Raw genomic sequence first — 12,022 nt, 5'->3', positions numbered from 1 at the left:
ATTTCGAAAGTGTGAAACAATCGGATGAACACTGTATTGTTGTTCTTAAGCTATCATGGTACAAATTTCATATATATTTCATCTACCGTTAGATTGAGCCCAAAATTTAGTATGTAATTCATAAGACATATTAAGTCATTTTGACCGTTCAGATTTGTAATTAAATGTCTGTGATTAGGGAAATTAGTTCCGCATTTTGAGTATAACCGAAAACCACTTAAAATTCTGCACCTGAGTTACCTCGGTAAAAACCTCAATATCTATCTAGTTAACCGTTGGATCAACCTGAAATTTTAATATGTAGTTTATAACAAATAGTGAATTTTTGTGACCATTCAGATTTGAAATCGGAGTTACCGATTTAGAGATATTAATTTCGTATCTTCTCAGAGATCTCAATATTGCTTAAATTTCTATTTTTTTGATATCTATATTAAATTTCGGTGTTAATATTATATGCTGTTGTTTTAAATCTGTAAATAAGAAATTTGTTAAAAACTATTTGAGGAACACTTTGGCTAAGGAAAGACTTGGTACTTAAGTTGTCCATTGTGACGCACCTCTCTTTCCTGGAAGTCTACTCGACAAGTTTTTAACTTAAATCCTATTGAACAGATTATGTACTGTTAAATTATTGTGTAATATATCTTGTTGGAATATATTCAGTTTGTATGATTTCTGAAATAATTGGACTTTATTAGATTTGAATTTATGCATCTGAATAAGATTGTGAATTATAATGATGTGATTTATGTGGAGAGTATGTGAATGTATGCGATATACTCAATTTGTATGACTTTTGGGATGGATGGACGTGATGCATATTGGTGTATGCATTCTGATTTGGTGTTTGATGCATATTGGTGTATGCATGATGCATATTGGTGTATGCATGATGCATATTGGTGTATGCATGATGCATATTGGTGTATGCATTCTGATTTGGTGTTTGATATATATTGATGCATGCAATGTGGTTTAGTGTGTAACTCATATTTGTTTATGTAATTTGATCTGGTATAGTGAGCATAGTATGGTTTGATATCGAGGTATGTTTATTGTATTGAATTGTTAGCTCACCCTTACATGTGTGTGCATGTGAATGCGATGATCGTATAATGCGTGATATTATACGGGAGCAGATGAAGGAATGTCGTCTGAAGCAATACCAATGAAGAAAGAGATCGAAGATAAGTTAGAAGGATTCAAGTTATACTTAGGAGTTTATAGTTGAAATCTGAGTTTAAAATATGTATATCAACTGTGAATTTTTAAGTGTGAGATTACGGGATGTTACCGTAAATGTAATAATATGAATTATCCAATGTGAGATATTGGGATGTTACATTAGGAATAGAGATTAAAGTTAATATAAATATACTTCTTCTCATAATTTTCAATAAATATATTTTAAGAACAAAACCATAATGAAACTCTAAATTTAAAAGTCAATCATATATTGAAGGTTATAATTATCCAAGGATGTTATACCAATAAATTTAAAATTTAAATATTTTCTTAAAAATTCACTTAATAGAAAGTAAAGATAAAATTTTCTCATCTTCTCTTCCACTATATCTTTTTTTTCTTTTTCAGTCTCTCTTAAATCCAAATATAAACTAAGTAGAATTTCCGAATCTTACATCATATTTTATACTTCCTTAATTAGGATAACTACTTAAAAACTTTCATTAACTTTTATCACTATAGTTCTTAAATATTCATTGATAATATTAAGATTTTTATACCAAAATATTATGCAATCCACATTTTCTGTACCAATTTTTTTTAATATCAGTCTTTACTTTTATATAGCCGAAATAATATCTAAACTTATTTAAATGACAGATATTATCTTTTACATATGAACTATAATCCAAAAGACATGAACTTTATCATAAATATTTGAAAGAAAATATTAGAAGAAAAAAATTAAAAATATTATTTTTATAAAATAAATTTTGTTTATGTATAAGTTAATTTATAGTTTTTAAAATTATTTTATTTAAATTTTTACTTTCTAATTTGTATGTAAATTAATTTCAACTTATTAAAATATTCTTTTTGTAAAATCTCAGTGAAAAAAAAAAATTGTCCGTGACGTTTTGTGCATGAATTGAAAGGTGTCATCGTTAAAAGTGTTGTCCTCTTGAAACCAAAAGATAAAATCACTCCTAGTTTCGGTAAAGTTTGTGCGAACTGCACTGACACATCCTTGTTAACTACTTTTGGAACGGACTTCTATCTGTGTTAAAAAAATATCAAAACAAAAATAAAAAATATATGATCATACTTGAAACCTCTTTATAAACGAATTTAATGAAGGTAGAAGGACTTGATCTTGTGCATTTGGAATAAGTGATGTGCTAAGAGAGTAACAAGTCCCAAACTGCAAATTTTTCTTTTTATTATGGCCAATTTTTTTTACAAAAACATCCCTTGACTGAGATTTTCCCTTGACTGAGATTTTTAATTTTATCCAATATGAGATAATATATTAATGACTATATAAAGATGTAAAATGAGATTATATATTAATGATTTGATAATGATTCGTTATAATTAAATATATTCAATAAATAAAAATATTGTTAAAAATATTTGGAGGACTCACTATTTTAAAAAATAAACTCTAAATATTCTAAAATCAACACCTAATTAAAGGTTCTAAATTCATCGTATATTTAATTGATGCACAAATTCTAACGCTTTAAAATATTTTTTTATAGTAATAATAATAAATAATTAACTAAAATATAATAATAAATTAAATCATCTTATCTTTTACTTATTTTTATAATTTTTAATTGATCTAAATAATTTTTAATCTTTTACTTTCTCACCATCCAAACTAAACTTGGCAGAAGAAGGATCAGTCACTGTCATGGTAAGAAAAGCCAAATATCTATATACAGAACATATATCATTTCATCAAGTCTTGTTGCAGACAACGTGCTGCTGCAAGTCATGACCATAAAGCTCACCACCAGTCACTTCCGTACAAATAAATGCCAACATATGTCATTCTGAACATACAATTTGTAAAAATAGTTTTCTTCATCAAAAAACTTTTAGATAAGACCTTATAATCATCAAACTTCGAAAAATATGCATAATCAATACACTTAACTTGTATAGAATTTTCTTTTATTTAACTTCTTCAAAAGTTAAACGTATATCTTGATTTAATTTAAAAAGAAACGAATTTAAACAGTTTATGTATACTCAACTTTCTTTTTTCTGACTGAGGAATCTTTAATATGAAAGAATTTGCTACTAGTATATGTAACTAAGGCTGAGTTAAGCATTTTTGTGAGCACTTACGAAAGAATGCAGAAATAAGAATCGAAACAGCAATATCCGAACGACTACCATCGAAGAATGTTCCATTTAAATGTGTTCCCTCAACAATCCATCATATGATCATATGGACAGAAAATCCCATAAGGACACCAATGCCTGGGAATATAGGGAAACAAAATTACATATGAACATTAAACAGTGAAAACAAAACCAGCAAGTACCCAAGAAACCCGCAATAATGCTTATTATCTCAAGGGAACTGCAAAATGTCACATTGTCCATTCACAGCCAGCCAAAATTTTAAGCTTCAGTTTAGCCATTCTCGAAACTTGTGAGATGGTAGAAGTACTCCATGCAAAATTTTAGGAAAATAACGAAAACACTAGAACCAGTGGCTTCATTCTGGTTATGTACCTCATCATCCAAAAACTCTTTGCAAGGCTCCTCTATGGGAAAAAATTGTGAGCCCCCTCCCTTTCCGACCAGCTCCAACTCCTCGCCCAATCGAACAAAAAGAAAAATGTAAATATACAGTCTTGGAGTTGACATGACAGGCAACATTGAACTGTTAGTGCATTAGGCAAATCAGTCAGAGTTTTTTGAAGAGATCGAAGATGATTCCATTCCATTCCCAGACTCTTCACCACTTGCAAAAGATGAAGGATTCCCTTGGCTGCGATTCTCCTCGCTACCATTTGCGCGAGATTTCCCAGGCCTCACTCTAATATTGTTACCCAATGGGAAAGGCTCCTGCAGCGACAGATTAGATTAATATTGCCTCTGGGGTATACCATATCAGCATAAAACACATTAGTACAATTAGGTAGCAAGCCTTCTATATATCCTTATCCCAGTTTGTTAAATGAATTTAATACTCGAAACAGTCGAAACAATAGATTGCATTTACTAGCCATTAAAGTCATCAGTGAAGTATTCCTTCAAAAAACTTTCTTGCCACACCCAATGCATGTTAACATTAAATATCAGGCCATAAGTTTTGACGTGAGAAAGCCCTTAATTAACACCCAGTTTACTTGAATCAGCAACTAATATATTCATGGAAACATCAGGAAAATAGTTACATCTAAAGAACAAGCTGATTTACCGGATCGCCAGCATTTGGGCCATCTGTATGGAAAAGAATAGGGCGGCAACGTTTATCTTCATTCATCAGGCTTGAATTCTGAAAATGAGCAATGAGAGCACCTTTTCCTTGAATTCGGGCATATGCGAGTACTGCTACCTTTTCACTGTTGAACTTCTCCCATTTTTTTCCGTTAAAGGCCTGCACAATATTCCTTATCTATTAAACATATAAACAGATAAACATAGAATTCATATCCCAGATAATTAAATCAAATTAGGATTACATAAGGATTTCCAAATAACCTTGTGGAATGGAATAATTTGACCAGGATCAATCATATTGATGAATGCATAGCCAACATTACATTTGTTCTGCAACCATTAGTAGAATTTACTTAGAAACACATTTATGATTTGCTACATTTAGGGAAGGAGTCAAGCAACTAGCAACTCCAGGAAAATACTTGCCTTGAAATCAATTGGCAAATACAAAAAATCATATGTTCCTCGACATTGTTCATCAATGGCAGCAAGAAGCATCTTTGAAGTATACCTGCCAAAATATTTAAACAAATATAAAAAGAGAAACAGAAAGACCAGTGCAAAAGAATAGGCATGCTTCAATCTTTGTAAAACTTGTTAAATCTGTATGGAAAACCAATTGATCAATATTAAGGCTACATGCAAAAAATCAAAGACGAGTAAGCAAGCGAAAGGAGGGACAGCATTTGTATGGCTAATGCACCAAAATTAAAAGGGGACAAACCAAATAAGCAATTGCCAATGTAACTAATAATAATTTTCTTTGGTAAGATAAGCAAGAAGTGATAACAGCATAAGCAGCAAAATTTTAAAAAAGGTAGGGAGATAATTGGCATACTTGTTGGGAATATTCTTTATCATGAGGGTTGTTCGGCTGTCATCCCCACGCAATATGCGACCTAGGTCAAGTTCATATTGTTTCTTATCTGCATTGCTGTTAGTGTTTGGTTCATTTCTTCGAGGATAGAGGTTTCTCAGGCGTTCATTGCTAGAATCAAATTTAGAAACCAAATTCATGGGAAGTCTCCCAGGTAAAACATGTGATAACTGCTTAGGAGAGCCCTGCCCAGTATTTGATGTCAATTCTGTACCATTCCCACTAACATGAGAAAATATGCTGTGAGAAGCAGGAGGATGCATCTGCCAGCTACCATGAAAGCCGGGGCTTCCCACAGAACCCAATCTAAAACCAGAACCATCCGGTGACTCTCCCAAGTAAGAATGTTGTCTTTCCCATGGTGAGGCTGTAACAACGGGTGCTGATCCCACTTGATGGTCTATATGTGATGCTCTCAGCACATGGGGAGGTGTTCTAGGAAAGCTGGGTATCTGTGGAAGACATGGAGAACCAGCACCATTAACAAAGGATGATGTTTTCTGCCAAAGAATGGCATTTGAAGGAGGTTGTTGATGCAAGTTGGAGCCATTCCACATATGATAAAGTCCATGATTGGAGCGGTTTCCATTTCCTGCATATTCAAAATAAAACAAAGATTTCACATACTACCATTCAAATATAGAACTATTGAATTCATATTTGATATTGGTTCAGTGTACAATTTCCCAGCATCTTCTACCACTTACAAGGTGATATAAAAACTGACTTCAAGATCAATAATCAAATTGGACTGCTTAAATCTCAGGCAAGTCTAAATTCACCTGGATCAATATTTTGACTCGAGTATTTCTGGGTCTTATTTTTGGGTCTATTAAAACAATGAAAATATTGAAAATCCGAGAATTAACAGTCAAGCTCATTGTTATAAGGTTGTAAATTCCTAGGATGCCATCAAATGTGAACAATAAGTTCAACCTTTGCAACACATTGGTCCCTTATCACAATTTTCTACACACAGAAATATTTCAAAACTGTTGTAAATAAAGGAAGCATTAATAAGAGGTTTTCTTAGCACATAAACTTACCTCCTGCATTAAACTCTGCAAGGTTCCCAGTTGAGTTTATTCCCTGAATGTGCCTGCTCTCAGATGATTCCGTTGATCCATTTCCAATATTGGCAGCCATGTTAATGGTACTTGAATAGTTGTAAGGACTTCCATTAGCTAAACTATCGCGATATTCAGGTAAAGAATGAGGATGGAACCTCGAAACAGATGCAAATTTCATAGAATCAATAGTGTTACTGGCCTCAAAAACACCAGATACTTTTCCAGTAGATGCCCCTCTTGCTGTCTTGTGAATGTTAGAATTCATATTAAATAGTGAGTTATCAATGAAAGCAGGTAACTGTGCTGCAGAATGAAATCCTTGATTATATCCATTTTCCAAGCTGCCAGCAGATGCAATAAATCCAGATGACACTCCTGCTGTAAGTTATGTCTAGTGAGACCAAGACCGTATTAGTTATGAGGAAAAATAGACAAGTGAATTCAGACAAAATCATACCCTTATGTCTTAAGGAGATGTTGTCACTAAGACTATGACCAAGATCAGGATCATCTTGTCCCTTCTGAGACTGCTGCATCATACTACAAAAGCAAGGTTTCCACAATTGTCAAGATGTTATCTTTGCATCAAGGTGGTTCCAACAACTATACCCTCTATCAACCTCTAAAAGTAAATAATACTATTAAAGGTGACGAGAAAAAATATGGAGATTCAAAATAAGACCTCATGAACAATACATTGGTTAAGATTGACACCTTTTTAAAGTAGAAAACAATTGTAAAAGTCAATATATTTAGATAAGAAAATTAAATTAAAAAATAAAGGAGAAGCGGTAGCCACCATGTTGCAATCATGGGATGTCCGGGCTCAAGCTTAATGTGCTTCCCAGCAAAGCAGATCCCATTCAGTGCACGAAGAGAAGCTTCTGCAGCTCGAACATCATAAAATTCGATAAATTTGACGTGATTCAATTGAGGATATTCAAAGATCTGCAATTTCACAGATAATGTTTAAGATGCTTGTATCATTACAAAACACAAAAAAATGGATGAAAACCAACAAGAACAACTCACATCTCTAATTTCTCCATAAAATCCAAATATCTGTTTAAGTTCATCATTCAAAACAGATGAATCAAGATCAGATATCATCAGTGTACCATGGCCAATATCTTTCTCTGGAGCATTGCCCTGATATGTCATCAAATAAAGATATATCTATAAGAAAATCATCAAAGATACACACAAGCAATTGAACAAGTAAAACCTATGCCTGTAATAATAAATGATAACATGAACAAGGGAAATATAAACTTTACCCAAATGAAACAAGGGAAATGGAATTATGCATAGATGAGGTTAGTAACATCATTACCTTTGGAATTGAGTAATGTATATCTAGTTTCCTAAATCTCAATGACCTATTTTGAAGTGCCTTCATTGCATTTTGTGATGCCCTTAGATCATAATATGAAATCATAACAAACCCACGATGCTTGCAGGCAGTGTATATGGTTCGAATGTCTCCATATTGCTGCCAGAACAAACAAAATAGTCCATTTTTACATTCCATCGTTAGTGGTATGAAATGCTTTATGAAAATTCTTAAGATAGCAGCCACAATAAATAAATAAAGGTTCACCTCAAAGAGAGCCTTAAGTTCAGAGTCTTCAACATTGCTATTGATGTTTCTAACAAAAAGTGTTCTTGAAGATTGTTCACCAAAAGGAAGTTTTCCTTTAGAGGCTCCAAAGTAATCAGGATCTTCATAAATGAAACTGGTTCCCTTTCCAGAAATTAGAAGTTCATCATCTCCTTCCAATTCCATGCCTCCACTGCTGCTGAACAAATCAAAATCTTCAAAATCATCATTCATTCTAGCCCGAGTACTGCATCCTAACTCGTTAGTGACTCCAGAAAAAAGGTCATCTTCATCAGGAAGGAGATTTCCAATAGTGTCAGCCTCAATTTCTCCCAGAGATTTATATGGTTCTTCCTCAGGAAGGGAACCAACAGTAATGGGTTGACCAGATGGCACTCCATTCCCCAATAACCTCACTGCATTAAGATATACATTATAACATGAGGATATCATCTGAACTAAAGTAAAATAACAAAATCTATAACAACTAGATAATTTTCTTAGTTTCATATTTTAGTGGGATTTGGTGAGGGATGTGCCCTACTTTGTTGTGCTACTTCACAAAAGATAATATGCATATATTCTGCTATGATAAGTTGCAATAGATGGCATGCAAATGAATGTAAATAGAAACTTGTATATAAAGTATTACAAAGAGTAAAAGAAATCAGAACTAGATAATGCTACAAGACACATAATACATGCATGCAAACCATCTTAACATCCTTGAAAGAAATTCTTACTCTTTTGGCTAAAAACCTCAGACAGGGAGCTTGAAAATAGACTACTTTCACGTGAGGAAGCATTGGTGACAATCTTGCTGCCAATTAGACCATATGAGCTAGATGCTGGCTGCCTATGCACATTAGACCATGACCTCTTAGTATAATTAAGGGATTCCGTGGAATCCTTCAGCATCTCTATAGTGCCTGCTTCTCTGCCAAAATGTAGGTCTCCTGTAATTTCCCCAGATAGAGTAGTATGAGAGATTGACAAGCCAGATTTTGCATTTGTTGAACGGGGTGATGAAGTATTCAAAATAGAGCCAGGTGATGCCGCCATTTCACTCTTGCCTGAAAATTTAAAGATTGAAATTACTATATCCAGAAACTAGTGACATATCCAGTAGATAGATTATTTGCTTTATTAATGTAAGACAAGCAAACAAACATAAATACACAGATATTACATAATTATTACTTAGCAAAATAAAGAAACAGTAAATTCGTAATAAAATTAATGCCAAAATCATATTAACCTTCGAATCCAGCAGAGCACAGAATCCAAATTCATGATTAGCATTAATTGTCCCAGCTATACATAATCAAAATGTTGCAAGACCGAGTTATTTAATTTATGCATTCAATAAAAGACATTAATTTATTAAAGTTTGCAGCAATTAGATTGCTATCATAAAAAGAATAAAAAATATTAATTTTAGATGATGCCAATGCCAATTACTTATTAAAACTTAAAAGTGTTTGCAATGTTGATGGGTGATATTCATTATTCCAGGACAAGAAAAAAAACTACATATTGTTTTCAGAAAAAAAGTGAGAACAGTAAGGGTTAAATAAGACAAATCAATAAATATTATCACCAATCCCCATATAATATACAAGTTTGGGAATTTAAGACCTTGGTTTGAACTAAGATACTTGTTAGCAACATTAGCAATCATTTCTTCTGAATGCAAACGGAACATTTAAAAACAAATTGAAACAGAAAATGGGAGAAATATTGCTTTGAAATGTACAGCTGCATTTCAATTGAGACATGATATAGAACAGAAATATACGGAAAGATTCTTCAAAAACTAACGTGTATAAACTCAATGATAGTTAATAGCCAATTTCTAAACTGGAGCATAAAAGAGTTTACTCATTAACTATCTCCAAGCAAATCTATTTGGTGCATTAATGATGCAATTGACACACAGATAAACCAGCAGAACAAATGAAACCGTTTTGAACAAATAACAACAATTAGTTTATTGGCCTCACCCTGTAGAAAATGGTCATGAAGAGATTTTGGCTTCCGTAATCCAATATTCTTCTGCCCAAAAGTTAAACACATGTTTAGCATCAAGGCCATGGAGAACAAGACAAATTTATAACATAATGAGAAAACTGAAGTCTTTTTTTTATCATAAGAAAACTGAAGTCTTGGGCTGTAAAATGTTCACGGAACTGATAATCCTTAAAAGGATGACGAAACGGTTATAAACTTCGGATAAAAATTAACCTGAGGCGTTGTTACAAAATTTTAAGAAACACGATGAGGCAGTTAGCATAGTAATTACCTCAGAAGCATAGGAAATGTCATCCAAAAAGTGGGATGAGGCAGACACACCCCTCTTCTCCATTATTTCAGAAGGCATCCTGTAGCTATCCAGAAAATACTGAAAGCCTCCTCCCTTGCTAGCTTTGTTAGGCTCTATCCAAGATCATCCTGCGTGAAATTCAAGGTCATTCCCAAGACAAAGGAAAGGACAGATAATAATGAACATGGCAACCCTATAAAAAATAACTGCTACTGGCAGAAAGAAAAACTCAGACTCACAATTACAACTTACCAACATCACCATCCCCTTCACCCCTGAACAAATAAAGAAAAGAGTAAGAAAATGGACTATTGAAAACCCTACCAGAAGCACCACCTATATTCAATTGTAAAATTAAGAAAAAAATAGTATAAAACTAAGGCACAAATAGTTGCATCTTCAACTAAACACTACCAGAAGGAAGGAGAACACAGGATGGTATTAGGCAAAGAAAAAAACTCGATGCTTACCTACCAACGACCTAACACAGTTTGGCCATATGTTCGCCAAAGCAAAAAAAGAAAAAAACAAAAAGCATCCATGGAAACTAACACACACAAAAAAAAAAAACATTTAACTGTAACAACAGCTCTCCCTTTTTTTTTCAAAAAAAAAATACAGAAAAAAAGAAAGTCAAGCTTAAGTTTGCAGTACTCCAGATATTCTACCACAAAATTACACGTATGTAGAGGGAATTTCACAGCGAAAGCCTCAAACATTAACAGATCAAGAGATAAAACCAAAATTTCAGAGAAGCCATAATCTGAAAACACCAACAGATCAAAAACATGAACACCAAAGAAATTATCATCTCACGGTATACTTCATAACAACTACTTCAACAAAAGAGAAAAAAACTGTTCATCCCCCAAACAGAAAAAGAAAAAACAAAAACACACTATAAACACAAACCATAATATTTTTAACAAAACAGATTTGCACCTTCTGGATTGGAACCCAACCTCGCTAGCAGAGAAACTCCAAAATCCCCTCATCCACAAAATTCCCCACACTCCTCATCCAGAACAAAGAGAAACAGACAAAAAACCGAATCTCTCAAAGGCGCCAGAGCAGAGGAATTTCAGAAACAAGAGATCCCACGCTCTCCCCCACAACAGGAACCTCCTTCCCTCTGCATTGCAATCTAAGACGCGCTGAGAAGGAAAAGCCACGAATAATTATGCAGAAATGGCTCCTTCAAACGGAGCCGCAAAAAAAAATAACCCCAATTCGAAGCTGCGACCGGGCAAATGGAGGTTGCGGAAAACTCCGGCGAGGAAGAGCGAATTACCGGCGAGGAAGGCTCGCCGGCGGTCGCTCTCTGGTTTGGAGAGAAAAAACAGACAACGCAACAACAGAGGTGTTTTTTAGTCTTCTGACAGAGAAAGAGAAAGGAAAGGGTGTTAGTTGGCTTTGAAATGCAAAATACAGGAAAACAAATTATTAAAAAATAATAATTAAAATTGAAAACTAGAAATGTGGAAGGAGAATAAATAGGCGTAGAGATAGTGTGGAAGTTGTAATAACACAATCTTTAATTTTTATTTATTTATTTATTATTTATATTTTCCAGTGAAAAACAACAAGATGAAAGTTGAAACCTCTCTTTTATATCATATGAAAGTCTGTCCATTGGTCTTAACTTGGAAAGTGAGATTTGTAAAATTCTATACCTTATATCTACTAATTTTTACTTTTATTACAGTATTTTTTGCTATATT

At 33.3% G+C, this 12,022-nt stretch overlaps 1 protein-coding gene across 5 annotated transcripts; it reads right to left on the bottom strand.

The window, feature by feature from the left end:
* Nucleotides 1-3,359: 3,359 nt before the first annotated feature.
* On the bottom strand, nt 3,360-11,726 carry LOC124847984 (protein MEI2-like 4). Of its 5 annotated transcripts, none has more exons than XM_088106464.1 (16): nt 11,244-11,726; nt 10,541-10,576; nt 10,281-10,429; nt 9,982-10,033; nt 8,722-9,051; nt 7,979-8,394; nt 7,712-7,870; nt 7,411-7,527; nt 7,178-7,326; nt 6,836-6,918; nt 6,355-6,756; nt 5,270-5,900; nt 4,858-4,942; nt 4,693-4,761; nt 4,409-4,588; nt 3,360-4,053 (listed from the first exon to the last, which is right to left on the bottom strand). In XM_088106464.1, exons 3-16 carry the CDS (start codon nt 10,356-10,358, stop codon nt 3,889-3,891), a joined length of 2,916 nt encoding a protein of 971 aa, XP_087962590.1. In that variant the 5' UTR covers nt 10,359-10,429; nt 10,541-10,576; nt 11,244-11,726; the 3' UTR covers nt 3,360-3,888. The 5 variants fall into 5 exon arrangements, with proteins under 5 accessions (XP_087962590.1, XP_047181538.1, XP_087962591.1 ...); XM_047325582.2 differs by having other exon boundaries at nt 10,554-10,576; XM_088106465.1 differs by having other exon boundaries at nt 6,355-6,753; nt 10,554-10,576.
* Between the last annotated feature and the right edge of the window lie 296 nt (nt 11,727-12,022).

This window comes from Vigna umbellata, chromosome 2 (genome assembly GCF_029865625.1).
Source record: "Vigna umbellata cultivar VRB3 chromosome 2, Vumbellata_1.0, whole genome shotgun sequence".
NCBI classification, from domain to species: Eukaryota; Viridiplantae; Streptophyta; class Magnoliopsida; order Fabales; family Fabaceae; genus Vigna; species Vigna umbellata.
This window is presented reverse-complemented; position numbering and strand designations above follow the sequence as displayed.